The following is a 21,826-nucleotide window of genomic DNA, read 5'->3' as shown; positions in this document are numbered from 1 at the left end:
TTTTGGGCCTTTGATGTCTGATTTCATCTGGAAAGCATCGAGAGCCAAATATTTTGGGATAAACAACTGTCAGGAGCAGGGAATGACTGGATCCACATGGATGAGGTGAGCCCAAAGCAAGGAAAAATGGGATGATCCCAAATATTCCTGCTGATCCAAGAATTGACTGTGGGAACGATGAGGAAAATTCCTTGAAATCCAGTTTGGACCCATCCTGTGTCACTGTGCCCTGCCATGGCCACTGTGAAGAGCTTGGACCTGTCCCCAAATTCCCACAGGAATTTTAAACTTGGAATTAAATCCTTCTCCAAGTTTTCTAATCCAGGTTTGTTTTCTCTTCCTCCAGGTGAATCCTGAGGTTCCATTTGGAGGATGGAGACCCTCAGGAGACCCTGACTCCACTCAGGAATTGCTTTTCCAGGTTAAACACAGCTCTGTTTATTCCCTGCCTCTTTCCCAGAAGGAATTGCAGCCAGGAGCTGCTGCTGGGACACCCCAAGGAAGAGAAAATCCCTTTTGGAACTAAAACAAAATAATTTTTCCCCCTTAATTCTTCCTTTTCCCCTCAGTTCTGCCCCATCTGAGGTGCCCCCAAGGAATCCTGGTATCCCACACCTTGGAATATTTATGGATTTCCTTGGAGACAGAGCTCTTTGGGAGCCTGCAGCTCGGGTTTTAGGATTTATTTCGGTGTCTCCAGCCTTGCTGTCTGAGCCTGAAAATAGCAACCGAGTCCGATCTTATCAGCAGCTCTTGGAGACTCCAATTATCTCCTCCCGCGGCTCCCAAGAAATCGGATCCCGGTTATTGTTTTCTTATCCCTCTCCCTTGTCCTCAGAAACCTCCCAGCCACGGCCCTTGGAGCTTTTTAGGAGCCAGGTTGGAATTTTAGAAAGTGGAAGATAAATTCTGCCTGAAATCCAGCCAGGCCTGCATCCCAAAGCCTTCGGGATGTGATTTGGGCCCAGTGTTGTGAGGGAGAAATTGAGGCAAAAATTTCATTTTAGCAGCTCTTCCCTCTCAGTTCTGCTGGAATTCTGGATCCACAGCACCAGGCTGGGATTTGGGAAGTGTTTCCATAGATATGGAGTGGGAAATTCCAGGAATCCTGACTCCAGTTAATTGCAATTCCTGAAATCCAGCCAGGCCTGCATCCCAAAGCCTTTGTGCCCAATGTTCTGAGGGAGAAATTGAGGCAAAAATTTCATTTTATCATCTCTTCCTGCTCAATTCTTATGGAATTCTGGATCCACAGCACCAGGCTGGGATTTGGGAAATCTTTAAATGGATATGGAGTAGGAAATTCCAGGAATCCTGACTCCAGTTAATTGCAATTCCTGAAATCCAGCCAGGCCTGCATCCCAAAGCCTTGGGCCCAATGTTCCGAGGGAGAAATTGAGGCAAAAATTCTATTTTATCATCTCTTCCTGCTCAAATATTTTAGAATTCTGGATCCACAGCACCAGGCTGGGATTTGGGAAATCTTTCTATGGATATGGAGTGGGAAATTCCAGAGGACTCCTGACTTCAATTAACTGCAATTCCCTAAATCCAGCCAGGCCTGCATCCCAAAGCCTTTGGGATATGATTTGGGCCCAATGTTCTGAGGGAAAAATTGAAGCAAAAATTCTATTTTATTGTCTCTTCCCACTCAATTCCCTCGGAATTATGGATCCACAGCACCAGGCTGGGATTTGGGAAGTTTGTCCTGGAAATTCCAGAGGACTCCTGACTCCAATTAATCTTCCCCAAATCCAGCCAGGCCTGCATCCCAAAGCCTTGGGCCCAATGTTCTGAGGGAGAAATTGAGGCAAAAATTCTATTTTATTGTCTCTTCCCACTCAATCCTTATGAAATTCTGGATCCACAGCCCCAGGCTGGGATTAGTTTGGATATTTGGGAATATTCCCTGCAGGAAAGGGTGGCCAAGCACTGGAATGAGCTGCTCAGGGGAGTCCCCATCGCTGGAAGTGTCCCCAAAACCCCAGGATGTGGCACTTGGGACACATAGGTTCATTTATTAATTTTTAAATTAATTTATTAATTAGTTTGGTTCGTTTTATTAATTTTTCCTGCATTCTGGCAGTTTTGGGTTTCCACAAAGCTTTTTCTTTAGGTTTCCGCATTAATTTTCCATTGATTCTATGGAATAATAATCCTCCGTCCTCAATAAATTTATTTTTTTTAATTGGAAAACTTTTTCCTTTCCCTTTTCCCCCAATTATTTAATGTTAAAATCAGGAAACAGCTCCCGATTTTAGTCCTGGAGAGTTAAATTCCCTTTTTTATTTTTTTAAGGAATTCACACTTCCAAAGGCTTGGAGTGACATCTAGCGACTGCCTGGGACAGGCAGGAAAATTTGGGAATAAATTCCAAAAGGATCAGCAGCAAAATCCCAAAGTTATTCCTGATTATTTATAGGGGAAAAAAAAATAGATTATTTTAATTTTTGAGTAAAGATTCCAAGGAAATCAGGGGGAAAAAAAATTCCCATTAAAATAATTTGGCTTCCCAGGTAAGAATTTTCCAGGGAAAATAAAGGGGAAAGGTGGATAAAATATTGGGAAAGTGAATGTTATTCTGGGAATAAATGGATTTATTTGGAATTTTTGTGGATAAAATAATGGGAACATTTATGTTTTGATGGGAACAAATTGATTTATTTTAATTTTCCAGGGAAAAAAGGCTGAGTGGGATAAAATAATAAGAAAATGGAAGTTATGGTGGGAATAATTGGATTTATTTATGATTTTCCAGGGGAAAAAAGGGTAAAGGTGGATAAAATAATGGGAGAATGGATGTTATTCTGGGAATAAATGCATTTATTTGTAGTTTTCTTGGGAAAATAAAGAGAATACACTGGCAAGATTTATAAATAAATATAATTATAAATAAATATTCACATTACAGGTAATTAATCACATTTACAGACAACATTGATGAACCTCAGATGGCAAATGGATGTTTAAAAAAACCTGGAGTTTGCTGTCATCTTGGAAAATTCCTCATTTGGAATAGGGTATGTTGGGATAAAATATTCCCTGGTAATCCCTAAGCATGCATTTTAATAATAATTATAATAATAGGGTTTAACATGCTAAAATAATAAAGAGTTTTTGCAGGATTTTAGTTTTGTTTTAGGGAAAAAAAGCCTTGAAATTCTCAAAATAGAAAAAAAACCTGAAGATTTTTTAATCTTCAATAATTAATTAATTAAAACAAGAGAGTAACAAAATAAAAGACCAACATAATCGATCCCTTTGGTGTTCCTAAAATTCCTAATTTTGCTAAGAAGCAAAAAGAAAGAGAATTTGGCTTTTTTTTGTTTTTATTTTAAATTTTTCAATTTTTCTTTGCCATTTGTCTCTTCCAGCCAGAGTTGGGAAGGAGGGAATGGAATGGGAATGAAAGTGCAGAGTGCAACAAACACCAAAAAAAAAAAAAAAAAAAAAAAAAAATCACACACAAAAAAAAAGACATTTAAAAAATGAAATTTTACATTTGCTGGCACAGGGGACTGGAAAAATTTTGGAGCAGCTGCCACTGAAAAATGTTGGAATTCCAGGTTTGGAGAGAAATAAATAATGTCTGAGTCCTGTGTGAGCTCTGATAATTTTGGTGCAGCCAGGACTGAGGGAAAAATCCCATCTGTGGATGTGTCACTGATAATTAATTTAATTTTAGTTCCTCTACAAGGAATTTTTGGAGAAAAGAAGGGAATTCTCCCAGCTTTGAGCACCTAAATGTGATTTTTTTTTTTACCGTGCTGAAAAGAGAAATGAAGTTTCTCAAAGTTGAATTTTTGGGGTGGGGGGAACTTTTTTTCTCTTGACTGCACAAAGTTCATTTTTATACCTTAAATCCCCATCTTTGGGGATAAAAATGCTTTTTGAACTGCCATTGATCGATTCCTGCTCATTTGTATTAAAAATAAATCTAAATTTGAAGACTGCAAAGTCTTGGAGCAGCCAGGGAGTTCTTGAGTGTTGGAGGGAAATGAGCTCCAAACAACACCTGGAGGCTTTGCAAAGCCAAAAAAAAATCTCCTAAATTAAAATAAATTCCATTTCTGCCAAAACTCAGCCACCTCCCTTTGGAAGCTGCCAGGTGATTTATGTACATTGCCTTTCAAACAGCAAAAAAAGAGACAAATGAACAGATTTAATCATTCCACTCTGTGCCAGAGAGTTCTCCCTGCAGCCATCCCAGGAAAAGCTGATCCCTTTTCCTGCTCCTGTTCCCAGTTTGGGCTCTTCCCTGTGTGCCAAGCTGGCATTTCCTTGCCAGGGAATAAACAGCAGCCTCAGTTCAGTCTTATCAGCACCAAACTTATCGTGACCTTTAGCAAATAAACATCAGAATCTGTTCAAACTTTTCATTCCACTTCTCTCCCCCCTGATTTTTTTAATACTCTCTTTGTTTTGTCACCTTTTATTTGCCTTCAATCCTGGCATTTGACCTTTTTTTCTCTGTGCTTTCTGTCACTTTATTATTTTTTTTTTTTTTTAAGCATCTTGAACCATGCCACGTCAGCAGCTCCCAGGGAGTCCCAGGATGCCAGAACGAAATCGTGCAAAATCTTTTAAAGAGTAATTAACCCATGACTCCAATTAACTGCAATTCCCTAAACCCAGCCAGGCCTGCATCCCAAAGCCTTTGGGATCGGTGCCCGATGGGAACGATCTGTTCCCAATATTCTGAGGGAGAAACTGAGGCAAAAATTTCCATTTTATCATCTCTTCCCTCTCAGTTCTGCTGGAATTCTGGATCCACAGCACCAGGCTGGGATTTGGGAAGTCTGTCCTTGGATACGGAGTGGGAAATTCCAGAGGTCCTGACTCCAATTAACCGCAATTCCCTAAACGCAGCCATGCCTGCATCCCAAACCCTTTGTGCCCAATGTTCCGAGGGAGAAACCGAGGCGAGAATTCCGTTTGAACGGGATTCTCCGGAGCAGAGTCCATCATCCTGCGGCTTCTTCCCGAGCCTTTCAGGGGATGCCATCCTTCCTCTGGCAGCACTGCGAGGGAGGCACTCCCCAGTCGTACATGTAGGAAAGGCGCAGTTTAACCTCCTCCTTACAGAGCTTCCCTTCCTTCGCCAGCGTCTGGTGCTTCTCCAGCATGTCCTCGATGCTCTGCTTGTGTGTCACGATGTATTTGTTGTTGCAGCCGCGCGATTTGTACTCGGTGTCGAAGCGGGGGTCGTGCACTCTCTTCACGTCGATGGGCGCCAGCCACACCCCCAGGGACACGTCCTCGCTCTGCCACAGGTTCAGGTAGTCCCTGCTGAGGCGCAGGTAGCGCACCAGGTCGGCGGAGATCACGTAGCCGCCGCCCAGCGCGTAGGGCAGGTAATAATCACACAGCAGCCAGGCGCTCTCCTTCCATTTCCCCCCGGATTTCACCCGCCCGCGGCCCGAGAAGAAGCCCCAGTAAAGGCGCCGCGGCTCCTTGGCCCTCAGCTCCTCCACCAGCACATCCAAGCGCACGAAGGTGTCGTCGTCAGCCTTGAGGGCGAACTGGAAGTCCAGGTGCGCATCCAGCCACACGTAGGTAGCCAGCACCTTGGCCGTGAGGTTCTCGTAGGAATCGCGCAGCTCCGGCAGCAGCAGCAGGTCGCGGTGCCGGCTCTGCTCCAGCTCCAGGCTCCGCAGCTCCTCGGCGCTCAGCCCCGCCGTGCCCACCACGAAACGGCTCCAGACGTGGCCGTGAGGCGCCTGCCGAGCCGCCGCCATCCAGGTGCTGCGGATGATGCTGCGCCGCTCGCTGTACTTGGGGCCGCTCATCACCACCACGGCCAGCAAGGCGCTGCCTTCAGCGGCGGGCGGGGGCGCGGCGCGGGCCCCGCGGCCGGGCTGGCTGTGCGGGAGCGCGGGGGGCGCGGGCAGCGGGCGCAGCCCCTCGGAGGTGCACTTGGCGAGGTAGAGCAGGACGGCGGCGCAGAGGGAGAGGCCGCCGAGCCCCAGCGCGGTGCGGTGCCGGCTCAGCCGCCGCAGCGCCTTCATGGCAGCGCGGGGCCCCTCACGGCCGGCTCCGCGGCCACGCCCACCGCGTTTAGGCGGGAACGGGGGTACGGCCACCAGGAGGGGACAAGATTCGTGCAGCAGCGCTCACCGCGCGTCGCTGCCGCGCTGGGGTGGCTTCATGGCTCTCCTGCGCTCGCCGCCTTCTCCTCCGGGAAGCGGCGGTTCTGTCCCTGCTCCGGTCGCGGCTCCCGCGGTTCCTACACCGGGGGAAGGGGCGGGAGAAGGGGTGGTGGCTGCAGCACCTGACGCGGCGGCCGCCATCTTGGGGTAGGGCACCTGATGGCCGAGGAGGCGCCATCTTGGGTTTGGGCGCTGCGCCGTGGCCGTGCCGTGTAGATGGAATCATAAAAGTTGGGATGGAGCTCAAAACCCCTCCAGTGTCACCCTCCGCCATGGGCGGGGACACCTTCCACTACCCCAGGTTACTCCATGCCTCAATGTCCAATCTGGCCTTGGACAATTTCAGGGATGGGGCGCTCACAGCTTCTCTGTTCATGGCAGGCCTTGCCATTAGATGCTATTTAAGGTCCCTTCTGACCCAAACCATTCCATAATCCTATGAAAACAGCAACGCACACACAGCCAGGAAGCAGGAGGCGAACCCCGCGTTCAAAACCGACATAAGGACGGCAACGCCAGGAAAACGCCCCTTTGCCCCCTCACTGCCGGAAATGGCGGCTGCCCTCACCTAAGATGGCGGCCGGGGCCTCCCTTGAGGCGAAATGACAAAACTTCCGTCTCCGGGCCGCCTCCCTCCGCCCTGGCAGCGCCGCGGCTCCGTCCGGGGGCGTGCGGGGCCGTGAGGGACCGTGAGGGGCCGTGCGGGGCCGTGAGGGGCCGTGAGGGGCGGCCGGGCCCGGGCTCGGGCTCAGGCTCAGCCTCCCCGCGGCGCTCGGGGCAGCGGCCGCTCCCTCCGGGCCGGCTCCCGGTGAGTGCGGGCGGCTCCTCCCGCGGGGCTCCGAGGGGTTTGGGTTCCTTGGCGCGCTCTCTGCTGGATTTGGGATTTTTTTGGATTTTTTTTTAGTCGGGAATTGGGTGGGATGATGCCTGTGGGTCACTTCCAGGGCAGGATATTGGGATTTTGTGGCTCTGTGACAGCTCTGTCGCTGCCTCCTGGCTGTTCCCGGCTCCGCTTTCTCTTGGACCTGACCGGATTTCCCTCAATCCTCCCTCTCCAAAAACAACATTTTTTTTTTTATAAAGAACATTTTTTGTTGGGGTCTCTGGGATCCTCCCGTGGCTTTTTCTGCATTTTCAAGGATGTTCCTTTCCCAAGTCCTCTGCAGAATGAAAACTAATGCGTTAATTCTATATATTTATTATTTAACAGGCTTTTTAAAGGTCTGACATCTAAAACTGCTCTATTTTTGTGTCGGTTCCTCTGAATTTCTTCTTGTGTGTAGATTTTTTATATTTGTAGATATAGAAGTAAATAGCATAAGATATATATAAAATACTATATAAAGATACATATAAAATTATATATAGGTATATATATGTTATATATAACTATGTATATGTAAGTACATAGTACATTGTATGTATAATTGTGTATAGATAAACAATTATATGATTGTATAGATATAAGTAGCTATAAAAATGTGTAAAAATTATTAATTAAATTATTAATTAAACTATTTTATGTAGTATATAATACATAACATAAATATGTTATAAATATAATAAATAAGATATATAATATATAGTATGTAAGATATATAGTATATAATTGTGTATGTATAAGTATATATAAATGTATATACAATTGTCTATATTAGTAAATATATGGTATGTTGTATATAATTGTGTGTATATACATAAAGGTGTATGTATAAAAATAAATTATTATAATATATAAACCACTATATAATATATATAAAATATTATGTATGATAAATATAACATATTATGTAAAATTGTGTATATATAGACGTATATATAGTTATGTATCTATTAGCAATTGTGTATATATAGAAGTATATATATAAATATATGTATATAAATTACTAGTTATATATAATATGTAAAATTTTATAGTATATATAACATTATGTATAATTGTGTATATATACACAAATATAAAGTATATTAAATATAATTGTCTATATAGAAGTATGTTATATATATAACTGTATATATAGAAGTATATTATAAATAATTGTCTATATAGAAGTATGTTATGTAATTGTATGTAGAGAAGTATGTTATCTATATAATTGCATATATAGAACTGTATTATATACAATTGTATCTATAGAAGTATCTATATGTAAATATTTGTATGTAAATAAATTAATACTATTATGTATAGGTTATTTTAGTTTGTAGTTGTTCATTAATGTCCTCTTGCTTCAGAGTTTGTTTTTTTTTCCCGTTAGATCACTTCACCCACTTTGACCTCTTTCACCAGACCTTAATTCATATTTTTTCTCTATTTTTCCTTTCAGATCTGTTACCCGCGGGCGGTCGCAGCCCCGAGAGGAGGAGGATAAAGGCGAGCAGGGCGCCATGGAGCGGCGGGCGGCCGTGCTGTGCGGCCTGGCCTGTGTGTCCGTGTGTCTGTCCGTGTCCGTCTGTCTGTCCCTGTCCCTGTCCCTGTCCCTGCTCCTGCCGCCCGTGGGGGCGCGGCCCGCCAACACCTCCGGCCACAGCGACGCGCAGGGCATGCAGGAAATGCAGCAGGACATGCAGGAAATGCAGCAGGGGATGCAGCAGGAGCTGGTGCCCCCCGAGCACCTGAACGGGGTGAAGCTGGAGCTGGACGGGCGCCTGAACCGGGACTTCCACCCGGAGCTGTTCCTGGGCAGGGCCCGGCAGGGATTCGAGCGCGGAGAGCGCGACGGCAACCGGCGGCGTCTGGGACACATCTTCAACAGGTACATCGTGGATATATATAAATATATATAAATATAAATATAAATATATGGTTATACACATCTTCAACAGGTACATCGTGGATATATATATAAATATATAAATATAAATATATGGATATACACATCTTCAACAGGTACGTACATGGATATATATATAAATATATAAATATAAATATAAATATATGGATAGACACATCTTCAACAGGTACGTACATGGATATACATATAAATATATAAATATATGGATATATACACATCTTCAACAGGTACGTACATGGATATACATATAAATATATATAAATATATGGATATACACATCTTCAACAGGTACATCGTGGATATAAATATATAAATATAAATATAAATATATGGATAGACACATCTTCAACAGGTACATCGTGGATATAAATATAAAAATATATATATAAATATATAAATATATGGATATCCACATCTTCAACAGGCACATCATGGATAGAAATATAAATATAAATATAAATATAAATATAAATATAAATATAAATATAAATATAAATATAAATATAAATATGGATCTGCACATTTTCAACAGGTACATCGTGGATATAAATATATAAATATATGGATATACACATCTTCAACAGGTACATACATGGATATATATATAAATATATAAATATAAATATAAATATGGATATCCACATCTTCAACAGGTCAGGGACACTCTGAGATAAATATAAAATATATATATAAATATATAAATATATGGATCTACACATCTTCAACAGGTCAGGGACACACAGAGATTTATATAAAAATATATATAAATATATATAAATATGTGTATACACATCTTCAACAGGTGAGGGACACACAGATAAATATATATAAATATAGGTATATAATTAAAATGAATTCTAAAAATTTAATTAAAAATTAGTTTTCAAAAATTAAAAAAAAAATAATTAATTTTTAATTTTTTTTAAAAAAAATGTTAACATTTTTTTAAATGTTAATGAGATTTTTTAAATGTTAAAAATTTAAAAACTGAGGGTTTTAATGGATGTTTTCCAAATTTGGAAATTTTAATTAGTATTTTAAAATTGGGTATTTTAACGCTTCAAAATTGAGAATTTTCCATTTCAAAATTGAGAATTTTGCTATTTCAAAACGGGGGATTTTAATCCATATTTTTCACAATTGGGGATTTTAAGTCATGGTTTCAAAATTTGGGAATTTGAATTCAAATTTTCAAAATTTGGGAATTTGAATTCAAATTTTCAAACCTGGATTTGTTTCAGCACTTTCAGACACCAGGTGGCAGAATTTGCTTTATTTGCATTTTGGAGTGAGAAATTCATTTAATTAAAATTCATTTAATTAAAATTAATTCAATTTCTACCAGATCAGGGAGAAACTGAGGCTTCCAGAGCTTTATTTGCTGCCAACTTTTCATTAATAAATAGAATTTCATTCAAATAATGATTACATTTTAAACTGAAATTTGATTTTTTTTCATTTTTTTGGGGTTGTTTTCACCTCCCTGGTGAGAGTTGTGATCTTTAAACTAAAATTTGATTTTTTTTTTTTTTCGTTTTTTTGTTTGCACCTCCCTGGTGTGAGTTTTGATTTTAAACTAAAATTTGATTTTTTTTTTTCATTTTTTTCAATTTTTTTTTTCATTTTTTTGGGGCTGTTTTCACCTCCCTGCTGTGAGTGGTGACTTTAAACTAAAATTTGAATTTTTTTTTTCATTTTTTTAGGTTGTTTGTATCTCCCTGCTGTGAGTGGTGATTTTAAACTGAAATTTGATTTTTTTTTCATTTTTTTCATTTTTTTTTCATTTTTTTGGCGGTAGTTTTTTAAAACCCTGGTGAGAGTTGTGATCTTTACACTGAAATTTGATTTTTTCTTTCATTTTTTTCATTTATTTTTCATTTTTTGGGGGTTGTTTTCACCTCCCTGCTGTGAGTGGTGACTTTAAACTAAAATTTGAATTTTTTTTCATTTTTTTTCGGTTGTTTTTCATTTTATTTTTCACATTTCATTGACATTTCCATGCAAATCAGATGTGGAACAATTGGAGTTTCAGTAACAACAATCAGAGATAACAAAGCCCTGCCTGGGGATTTTCAATTCGGGTTTTGGGGCTTTTTTTGGTTTTTTTGGTTTTTTTTTTAAATTTGTTTTGGTTTTTTTTAATTGAACAAAGAATGGGTTGGGGATGCTTTAAATAGAATTTGAAATGGTGATAAAATTAAATCTGATTTTAATGATATTTGAAATAGAATTTGAAATGGTGATGAAATGAAATCTGATTTTTTAATGATATTTTGAATTATAAAAAATAGGTTAGAGGTGTTTTAAATAGAATTTGAAATGGTGATGAAATGAAATCTGATTTTTTAATGATATTTTGAATTATAAAAAGTATTTTAGAGATGTTTTAAATAGAATTTGAAATGGTGATGAAATGAAATCTGATTTTTCAGTGATATTTTGAATTATAAAAAGTGGATTTGAAATGGATTAAATAGAATTTGAAATGGAAATGAAATTAAATCTGATTTTTAATGATATTTTGAATTATAAAAAGTGGATTTGAGATGGTTTAAATAGAATTTGAAATGGTAATGAAATTAAATTGATTTTTAAATGATATTTTGAATTATAAAAAATAGGTCAGAGGTGTTTTAAATGGAATTTGAAATGGTGATGAAATTAAATCTGATTTTTTTGTGATATTTTAAATAGAATTTGAAATGGTGATGAAATTAAATCTGATTTTTTAATGATATTTTGAATTATAAAAAATAGGTTAGAGGTGTTTTAAATAGAATTTGAAATGGTGATGAAATGAAATCTGATTTTTCAGTGATATTTTGAATTATAAAAAGTGGATTTGAAATGGATTAAATAGAATTTGAAATGCTAATGAAATGAAATCTGATTTTTTAATGATATTTTGAATTATTAAAAATATTTTAGAGATGTTTTAAATAGAATTTGAAATGGTGATGAAATTAAATCTGATTTTAATGATATTTTAAATAGAATTTGAAATGGTGATAAATTTAAATCTCATTTTTTGTGATATTTTAAATAGAATTTGAAATGGTGATGAAATGAAATCTGATTTTTTAATGATATTTTGAATTATAAAAAGTATTTTAGAGATGTTTTAAATAGAATTTGAAATGGTGATAAATCTCATTTTTTGTGATATTTTAAATAGAATTTGAAAGGGTGATAAAATTAAATCAGATTTTTTAAATGATATTTTGAATTATAAAAAGTGGATTTGAGATGGTTTAAATAGAATTTGAAATGGTAATGAAATTAAATTGATTTTTAAATGATATTTTGAATTATAAAAAATAGGTCAGAGGTGTTTTAAATGAAATTTGAAATGGAAATGAAATTAAATCTCTTTTTTAGTGATTTTTTAATTAGAATTTGAAATGGAAATTAAATTAAATCTCATTTTTAATGATTTTTTAAATTATAAAAAGTGGGTTGGATCTGCTCTAAATAGAATTTGAAATGGTGATAAAAATAAATGTGATTTTAATGATATTTTAAATTACCAAGAGTGGATTTGAAATGGTTTAAATAGAATTTGAAATGGTGATAAATCTCATTTTTAATGATATTTTATATAGAATTTGAAATGGAAATTAAATGAAATCAGATTTTTTAATGATATCCTGAATTATCAAAAGTGGATTTGAGATGGTTTAAATAGAATTTGAAATGGAAATTAAATTAAATCTCATTTTTAGTGATATTTTGTATTATAAAAAGTGGGTTTGAGATGTTTTAATTAGAATTTGAAATGGTGATAAAATTAAATCTGATTTTAATGATATTTGAAATAGAATTTGAACTGGTGATGAAATGAAATCTGATCACTGATTAATAACCTGAATATTTCTCAATTTAATTAAATTATTTCCATTTAATTCTCAAATCAAGGCCGAGTTACCAATTGTTTCTCCCAGAAATTTAAAAAAAAATAAATTTTTTTTCTGGTTTTTTTTTGCCAAAATCCCAGATTTTTTTTTCCTCTTTTCCTAAACTCAAAATTTAAATCTTATTTTTAATTTATTTTTTTTTTTTTTCTTCTCTCTCTTTAGGGTGGATATAAATAAAGATAAAAAAATCAGTGCCAAGGAAATGCAACGTTGGATCATGGAAAAAACTGATGAGCATTTCCAGGAGGCCGTGGAGGAAAATAAAATTCATTTTAAAGCTGTGGATCCCGATGGGGATGGTAAAATCCATTTTTTTTCCTTTAAAAAAAAAAGATTTTTCACTCAATTCTTTGCTAAAAGTTGAGTTGGGAATGGCATATTTTGATTTTCGTGGGGAAAGGATGTGGTTTGGTTCATCAAAAAGCCAAAAAAAAAAAAGAAATAAATCAGATTTTTCACAAAAACTTTGTGGGTTTTTAAAAAAAAAAAAATTCAAATATTAATCAGGTGACAGGTTTTTGTCAGTCCTGAAATTCAGGGATGCTGGGCTTAAAAATAGGATTTAAAAATTAAAAAAATGAAAATTTATTTATTGATGTATATGTTAATATTAATTTCTATATTGATATCAATTTCTATATTGATATTAATTTCTATATTGATATTAATTTATATATTAATGTTAATTTTTATAGTAATGTTATTTTCATATTAATATTAATTTTTATATTGATATTTATATAGAATATTAACTTTTCTATTTATATTAATTTTATATTCATATTATTTTTAGATATTAATTTTTATATATTAATTTATATATTAGTATTATTTATATATAAATACTCATATATTAATGTTAATTTTTCTATTTATATTGATTTTACATTCATATTAATTTATATATTAGTATTATTTATATATAAATATTCATATGTTAATATTAATTTTTCTATTTATATAATTTTACATTAATATTAATTTATATATTAGTATTAATTTATATGTTAATTTATATATTAATATGAATTTATATATTCACATGAATTTTATATTAATTTATATGACTTTTTATATTAATATTATTTTATATATTAATATTAATTTTTCTCTTTCCATGAATTTTTCTCTTTCTATGAATTTAATTTTTTTTTTTTTTTTAAATTTTTTTGAAATCATTCCAGAATTCATCATTCCATCCTGAAATATTCTCTTTAATTGCAGGTCACGTGTCATGGGATGAATATAAAATAAAATTCTTGGCAAGCAAAGGCTTCAATGAGAAGGAAATTGCAGAGAAAATCAAAAATAACGAGGAATTAAAAATTGATGAGGAAAGTAAGTGCAGGGTGGGGGTGAAAATAAAAAAATTGGGGTGTTAAAAAATTCAAAAATTCTGCTTTTTTTTTTTTCCATTGAAAATATGCAGGGAAAATGAGAATTTTTAATTGGATTCGTCCTGTTTGATCCTTTAAGGGAATTTGCCATGAAATTGGAATTTTGGAGAGGAATTTCATTAAAAAAAAATTGAATTTTTCTCTAAAATCATCCCAGAAATTGAAATCAGAAGAGACAAATCCTCCATTCGTCCTGACCTGAAATCTACCATAAAAATTGCATTTTTTAAAAAAAAATCTCATTCAAAAAAATACTGAAATTTCCTCTAAAATCCTTTCAAAAATTGAAATCAGAAGAGACAAATCCTCCATTCGTCCTGATCTGAAATCTGCCATGAAAATTTCATTTTTTAAGAGAAATCTCATTTAAAAAATATTTTAATTTCCCCTAAAATCCCTTCAAAAATTGAAATCAGAAGAGACAAATCCTCCATTCATCCTGATCTGAAATCTGCCATGAAAATTGCATTTTTTAAGAGAAATCTCATTTAAAAAATATTTTAATTTCCTCTAAAATCCCTTCAAAAACTGGAATCAGAAGACACAAATCCTCCATTCATCCTGACCGTAAAAATTCCAATTTTTAAGAGGAATTTTCCTGTTGTTTTTTTTTTTTTCCTTTTAAAAAAAAAAACCCCATTGAAATTTCCTGTAAAATCCCCCCCCTTTGCTTTGCCCCTTTCCCTGCAGGAATGAGTCATTTCAGAATTGATTCGCTGACATTTTCCAACCATTTAAAAAAAAAAAACCCCAAAACCACACGACAGAAATTGCAGAAAAAAAAAAAAAATTAAAAAAAAAAAAAAATTAAAAAAAAAAGAGCTGAGAATGTGCAGGGAAATCACCTGGGGCTGCTGACTCAGCGCTTTCTGCTGCACCTGAGCACCAAAATCTTCGTCAGGAAAATCAAATTATTCATCCTCCACTTCCTGAGGGGTTTTTTTTTTTTTTTTTTTTTCATCCTCTCAGCACTGTAAAAGTGATTTTTTAAAAATTTTTTTTTTCATTTTTTGAAATAAAAAGCACCCGAGGGTGTGTGGAGTTTGGAGGTGCTTTCTGAAATGAATTAAAATGTGTTAAAATAGAGTGTAAAACATTATAATTATATGATTAATTATATGATGATATAAATAATTATACATAATTATATATTATATTATATTACATTACATTATATTATATTATATTATATTATATTACATTTATTATATTATATTGCATTATATTACATTACATTATATTATATTACATTATATTATATTATATTACATTATATTACATATAATCACATCATAATACAATTATAATAATAGTATAATAAATAATTATAATGCATATATAATATAAAATACATATAATGTACATGTAATATTATATATTTATATTATAATCTATAATATATAATTAAATATACATTATAATTATTATATAGATATATCATATTTAAATGAAATATTTAAATGTAATAGTGAAGTGTGATACAATAATTATAATACAAACCCAATAATCAGAAGTTTTATTTGAATTAATTGATGGGTATTGGCAGATAATTGGATTGTGGGATGAAATGAAAGAATTCCGTGGGATTTTGGTGCTGATTTTTCTCTTCTGTTCCAATTCAACTTTTCCTGCAGCAAAAATATTGAATATTGTGATAAATAAATACCAAATATCAAAATACAGGCTTAAAAACCATCATTGATTAAACAACTGAGAGCTTGAAATAAAAGGGATTGTGAGAAATTAAATCTTCAAAATTGATTGTGACAGATTTTAAAAATTGGTTGGGACAAATGAGATCCTAAAAAATGGATTGGGATAATTTAAATCCTAAAAAATTGGATTGGGACAATTTAAATCTTAAACATTGGATTGGGACAATTTAAATCCTTTAAAAGTGGATTGGGACAAGTGAAAATCTAAAGAATGGATTGTGACAATTTAAATCCTAAAATAGATCAGGACAATTTAAATCCTAAATTGGATTGGGACAGTTGAAATCCTAAAATGGATTGGGAGAATTGAAGTCCTAAAGAATGGATTGGGACAATTTCAATCCTAAAAATTGGATTGGGATAATTTAAATCCTAAAGTGGATTGGGACAGTTGAAATCCTAAAAAATTTGATTGGGACAGCTGAAATCCTAAAGAATGGATTGGGACAATTTAAATCCTGAATTGGATTGGGACAGTTTGAAATCCTAAAAATTGGATTGGGACAGTTGAAATCCGAAATTGGATTGGAACAATTTCAATCCTAAAATTAATTGGGATAGTTTAAAATCCTAAAAATGGAATTGTGCCAATTTCCATCCTACAAACTGGATTTTGCCAGCTGAAATTCCTCAACTTTGCTGGCACCAAGGAAACCTCAGAGAGGGGTTGGGCCAGATCTGGAAACGGGGCTGGGGCAATCCCAGAGCTGGGGGTGAGGGGTGCTCGGTGAAATCCCAAATCCCAAATCCCAAATCCTTTTCGTGCAGCCCAGGAAGTGCTGGATAACCTGAAGGATCGCTGGTACCAGGCCGACAATCCCCCCCCGGACCTGCTGCTGAGCGAGCAGGAATTCCTGAGCTTCCTGCACCCCGAGCACAGCCGGGGAATGCTGCACTTCATGGTGCAGGAGATCATCCGGGACCTCGGTAATCCTGCTTTTTATGGGATTTGTGTCCATGAATTCCTGGTTTTATGGGTTTTGGGAGAGATTGGTGTGGTGGAATTTCTGGGTTTTATATTTGCACAGCCATGGCTGCTGCACTTCATGGTGCAGGAGATCATCCGAGATCTCTGTAATCCTTTTATTTCCTGGGAATTCCTTCCATGGATTCCTGGTTTTATGTGGCTGCTGCCCTTCATGGTGCAGGAGATCATCCGGGACCTGGGTAATCCTGCTTTTAATTCCTGGGAATTCCTTCCATGGATTCTCATTTTTAATGTGGATTTATTGGGAGGGATTGGTGTGGTGGAGTTGCTGTTTTTTTATGATATTTGCCCAGCCATGGCTGCTGCACTTCATGGTGCAGGAGATCATCTGAGACCTGGGTAATCCTGCTTTTAATTCCTGGGAATTGTATCCATGAATTCCTGTTTTTATGTGGATTTATTGGGAGGGTTTGGTGTGGTGGAATTTCTGGGTTTTATATTTGCACAGCCAAGGCTGCTGCCCTTCATGGTGCAGGAGATCATCTGAGATCTCTGTAATCCTTTTATTTCCTGGGAATTCCTTCCATGGATTCCTGGTTTTACGTGGATTTCGGGAGTGATTTTCACTAAATAATCCGATTTTATGAGTGAAAACCACAAGTTTTGGGCATAAATACTGGTGTTTTGTGGGGGATTTTATTCATAGTGAAATTCAATTTATCTGGGTTTTAATTTGGGAATTGTATCCATGGATTCCCATTTTTTATGTGGATTTATTGGGAGGGTTTGCCCAGCCATGGCTGCTGCATTTCCTGGTGCAGGAGATCATCCAGGATTTATTCCTTGGGAATTTTATCCTTGGATTCTCGTTTTTATGTGGGTATTGGGACAGTTTTGCTTTTTACCAGCTCAGGACAAAAATTCCCATTTTTCACCAGAATTAAAGGAATATTTTGTGTTTTTTCCCCCCAGACCAGGACGGGGATAAGAGGCTGACCCTGTCAGAATTCATCTCCTTGTCCTAATCAAATCTATTTTAATTTTTTAAACTTTTTTTTATGGGAATTAAGCAAATACATTTCAGTTTTTTGTATTTTTTAATGTGAATGAAACAAATATATTTTTTGTACTTTTTAATGAGATTTAAAGAAATATATTTTAATTTCTTGCACAGATCAGTACAAAATTCCCATTTTTACAGGAATTAATCAAAGACATTTCAATTTTTTGTGCTTTTTTTTTGTGCCGATCAGGACAAAAATTCCCATTTTTAACCAGAATTAAAGGAATATTTTGTGTTTTTTTTCCCCAGACCAGGACGGGGATAAGAGGCTGACCCTGTCAGAATTCATCTCCTTGTCCTAATCAAATCTATTTTAATTTTTTAAACTTTTTTTTTATGGGAATTAAGCAAATACATTTCAGTTTTTTGTATTTTTTTAATGTGAATGAAACAAATATATTTTAATTTTTTGTACTTTTTCATGGGATTTAAATAAATATATTTTACATCTACCAGGACAGAATTCCCATTTTTATGGGAATTAAATCCATTTTACCATTTTATGCTTTTTTTTTTTGTGCCGATCAGGACAAAAATTCCCATTTTTAACCAGAATTAAAGGAATATTTTGTGTTTTTCCCTCCAGACCAGGATGGGGATAAGAGGCTGACCCTGTCAGAATTCATCTCCTTGCCCGTGGGCACGGTGGAGAACCAGCAGGCTCAGGACATCGATGATGACTGGGTGAGGGACAGGAGGAGGGAATTCCAGGAGGTCATCGATGCCAACCACGATGGAATCGTCACCATGGAGGAGCTGGAGGTGAATCCCCACCCCTAACACACAGATATTTCAAAATACACCTTCAAAACACAAAAAAAAAAATGAGTTACAGCTCAGTTTTTAATAAGTGTTTCCTTTAAAAATGAAGTATTTCCATTGCATTTTAATTTGATTTCAAATCTAGCATTAAAATCCCCAAATATTTGAATTACAGCTCAATTTTTAATAAGTGTTTCCTTAAAAAATGGAGATTTCCATTGCATTTTAATTTAGAATGTAGCATTAAAACCCTAAAATATTTGAATTACAGCTCAATTTTTAATAAGTGTTTCCTTAAAAAATGGAGTATTTCCATTGCACTTTAATTTTATTTAAAATCTAGCATTAAAATCCCCAAATACTTGAATTACAGCTCATTTTTTTATAATTGTATGTGATAGGTTGACTTGGGAAGAAGAATTTGATCTTGAGTTTAATTTGAAGCCCAAACTCCACAAATATTGCTTGGAATGAGCTGAAAATTTGGGATTTCTATAGGAACAGCTGAGAAAAGAGGGAAAAATAATAGAATTTAGGTCCTGAAAATTGATGGAATTTGATCCTGAGTTTAATTTGAAGCCTAAATTCCAGAAATATCCCTTGAAACGAGCTGAAAAATCTGAAATACCTGTATAAAACAGAGAAAAAAAAACCCCATGAAACCACTCCCTAAAGCCCTTTATCCCCACTCAGGGCTGGGGATTACCTGCAGGATCATCCGGGGCGGGGCTGAGGAGATTTTTTTTTTTTTTTTTTTTTTTTTTTTTTCCTTTTTTAAATTTTTTTTTTTTTTCAGGAATACATGGATCCCATGAACGAGCACAACGCTCTGAACGAGGCGCGGCAAATGATCGCCGTGGCCGACGAGAACCAGAACCACCAGCTGGAGCTGGACGAGATCCTCAAATACAGCGAATATTTCACGGGCAGCAAACTCATGGATTATGCCCGTAACGTCCACGAGGAGTTCTGAGCTTCCTCTCCTCATCCTCCTCATCATCATCATCATCATAAAAAAAAAAAAAAATAAAATAATCCCAGGGATGAAGGAAGGAGTGAGCTCGGAACCGCGGGAATTGTTCGCTGCTGTCGCCGCTCCTCGCTCGGGGTCCTTGCCGGGTTTTCCGTCCGTCCCTTGGGATCTGCAGGTCCCGGGAGTGAATTTCCTGCTGGGAGAAATTGTGGAAATTCCTGGATTTTGGTTTGTTCTCCTCCTTGGTTGAATCCAGCTGGAATTCCCCGGGATCTGCAGCTCCTGGGAGTGAATTTCCTGCTGGGAGAAATTCCTGCATCCCAGTTTTCTTCCTTGGTTTGTGGGGTTGAATCCAGCTGGAATTCCCCGGGATCTGCAGCTCCCGGGAGTGAATTTCCCGCTGGGAGAAATTGTGGAAATTCCTGGATTTTGGTTTGTTCTCCTCCCTGGTTGAATCCAGCTGGAATTCCTTGGGATCTGCAGCTCCTTGGAATGGTTTTCCAACCAGGTAGAAATTCCTGGGTTTTGGTTTGTTCTCCTGCCTGGTTGAATCCAGCTGGAATTCCCTGGGATCTGCAGCTCCTGGGAGTGAATTTCCTGCTGGGAGAAATTCCTGCATTCTGGTTTTCCTCTTCCCTGGTTTGTGAGGTTGAATCCAGCTGGAATTCCTTGGGATCTGCAGCTCCTGGGAGTGATTTTCCAACCAGGTAGAAATTCCTGCATTCTGTTTTTCCTCTTCCCTTGTTTGTGGGGTTGAATCCAGCTGGAATTCCCTGGGATCTGCAGGTCCTTAGGAGTGAATTTCCCGCTGGGAGAAATTGTGGAAATTCCTGGATTTTGGCTTGTTCTCCTCCTTGGTTGAATCCAGCTGGAATTCCTTGGGATCTGCAGCTCCTTGGAATGGTTTTCCAACCAGGTAGAAATTCCTGGGTTTTGGTTTGTTCTCCTGCCTGGTTGAATCCAGCTGGAATTCTGTGGGATCTGCAGCTCCTGGGAGTGAATTTCCTGCTGGGAGAAATTCCTGCATTCTGGTTTTCCTCTTCCCTGGTTTGTGAGGTTGAATCCAGCTGGAATTCCCTGGGATCTGCAGCTCCTTGGAATGATTTTCCAACCAGGTAGAAATTCCTGCATTCTGTTTTTCCTCTTCCCTTGTTTGTGGGGTTGAATCCAGCTGGAATTCCCTGGGATCTGCAGCTCCTTGGAATGGTTTTCCCAGCAGGCAGAAATTCCTGAATTCCAGTTTTTCTCCTCCTTGATTTGTGAGGTTGAATCCAGCTGGAATTCCAGCTGCTCTACTTGGGGAGGATCCTGAAATATTCCCTTGTTTCCTTCAGCTGCTGATCCAAAGGGGATCCCAAATCAAGGTTAGATTTTGGGAATTTTGGTGGTTCCAAGGAATGTTTGACCTCCTGGGAATATCCACACTCAATTCCAGTGTTTTTCTTGACTTCCTAAAGAGTTTATTGGGAATTTAATGGAATTTTTCACCTCTTTTCATGGGAGTGTGGAGAAGAATTTATTTGAAATGTTACAGAAAAACTCTTTGGAATTAAATTAATAAAAGTAAATTAAAATAACATTACATAAAATTAAAGTAATATAAAATGACATCTTTTTGTTGACATCTGCACTGAGAATGGGAGATTATGGCTTTAAAAAAAACCAGACTTGTCAAAAACCAAACAATTGGGACTTTTTTTGGGGAATTTAAGCTTTGGACAGAGCAGTGGGAATTCCCATGGAGTTTGATAGCTGCTTAATTCACTGCTAAAATTAATGAACTCTGTGCTAATTAATGCTGTTAATGAGCTGCTAATGATGATTTGGGAGTGATCCCAGGCTTTGGGTGAGCTCTGAAGACATCTGTGTCCCAAAAAAAATGGATTTTTCCTCTGCTTCCATCTTTCCTGGGAAAACCCCCTCTTTGGGAAAGAATTCCTGAAAATCTGAGATGTTCTATTTGATTAAATTTATTCTTAATATAATGTAAATACAGGAATTGCAATCCTTCTGTCCCTTTTCCTGCTCTTTATTTGATGTTTTTATTAAATTCCTTGGATAAAAGGTTTTATATTTTGTTTTGTTTTGTTTTTTGTTTTCCATTAAATATTTTTCTCCATGCTTTGGAAA

General features: G+C 36.6%; 3 protein-coding genes across 11 annotated transcripts in view; 2 read left to right on the top strand and 1 right to left on the bottom strand.

Annotated features, from left to right (window-relative positions):
• C1QTNF12 (C1q and TNF related 12) overlaps positions 1–3,504 on the top strand; it is a 22,332-nt gene extending 18,828 nt beyond the window's left edge. The window contains exons 8-9 of the mRNA XM_088178836.1: positions 347–421; positions 2,299–3,504. Coding sequence (XP_088034962.1) covers positions 347–421; positions 2,299–2,334 — 111 coding nt within the window. The 3' untranslated portion in view covers positions 2,335–3,504. The remainder of the gene's footprint in view (positions 1–346; positions 422–2,298) is intronic.
• Positions 2,866–6,023, bottom strand: B3GALT6 (beta-1,3-galactosyltransferase 6). The gene has a single exon (XM_014885828.2). The coding sequence runs from the start codon at positions 6,006–6,008 to the stop codon at positions 4,992–4,994; it is 1,017 nt and encodes a 338-aa protein (XP_014741314.2). The 5' UTR covers positions 6,009–6,023; the 3' UTR covers positions 2,866–4,991.
• On the top strand, positions 5,353–21,826 carry SDF4 (stromal cell derived factor 4). 9 transcript variants are annotated; one of them, XR_015808438.1, is made up of 9 exons: positions 6,769–6,957; positions 8,477–8,905; positions 13,021–13,157; positions 14,083–14,196; positions 16,739–16,897; positions 18,548–18,723; positions 19,520–20,204; positions 20,404–20,482; positions 20,684–21,826. XR_015808438.1 is itself a non-coding variant. In XM_088178834.1 (7 exons), the coding sequence occupies exons 2-7, from the start codon at positions 8,538–8,540 to the stop codon at positions 19,694–19,696; spliced, it is 1,131 nt and encodes a 376-aa protein (XP_088034960.1). In that variant the 5' UTR covers positions 5,353–5,534; positions 8,477–8,537; the 3' UTR covers positions 19,697–21,826. The 9 variants fall into 9 exon arrangements, 2 of the variants coding, with proteins under 2 accessions (XP_088034960.1, XP_088034959.1); XR_015808437.1 differs by lacking the exon at positions 20,404–20,482 and having other exon boundaries at positions 19,520–19,871; positions 20,483–21,826; XR_015808435.1 differs by having other exon boundaries at positions 19,520–19,941; positions 20,345–21,826.

This window comes from Sturnus vulgaris, chromosome 25 (genome assembly GCF_052056855.1).
Source record: "Sturnus vulgaris isolate bStuVul1 chromosome 25, bStuVul1.hap1, whole genome shotgun sequence".
Lineage (NCBI taxonomy): Eukaryota > Metazoa > Chordata > Aves > Passeriformes > Sturnidae > Sturnus > Sturnus vulgaris.
This window is presented reverse-complemented; position numbering and strand designations above follow the sequence as displayed.

Excerpts from the sequence above, each read along its gene's own strand:
- B3GALT6 (XM_014885828.2), bottom strand. The coding sequence starts at position 6,008 with ATGAAGGCGCTGCGGCGGCTGAGCCGGCACCGCACCGCGCTGGGGCTC.
- SDF4 (XM_088178834.1), top strand. The coding sequence starts at position 8,538 with ATGGAGCGGCGGGCGGCCGTGCTGTGCGGCCTGGCCTGTGTGTCCGTG. Across the intron at positions 13,158-14,082 it reads TGTGGATCCCGATGGGGATG|GTCACGTGTCATGGGATGAA; the intron begins GTAAAATCCATT and ends CTTTAATTGCAG. Across the intron at positions 14,197-16,738 it reads ATTAAAAATTGATGAGGAAA|CCCAGGAAGTGCTGGATAAC; the intron begins GTAAGTGCAGGG and ends CTTTTCGTGCAG.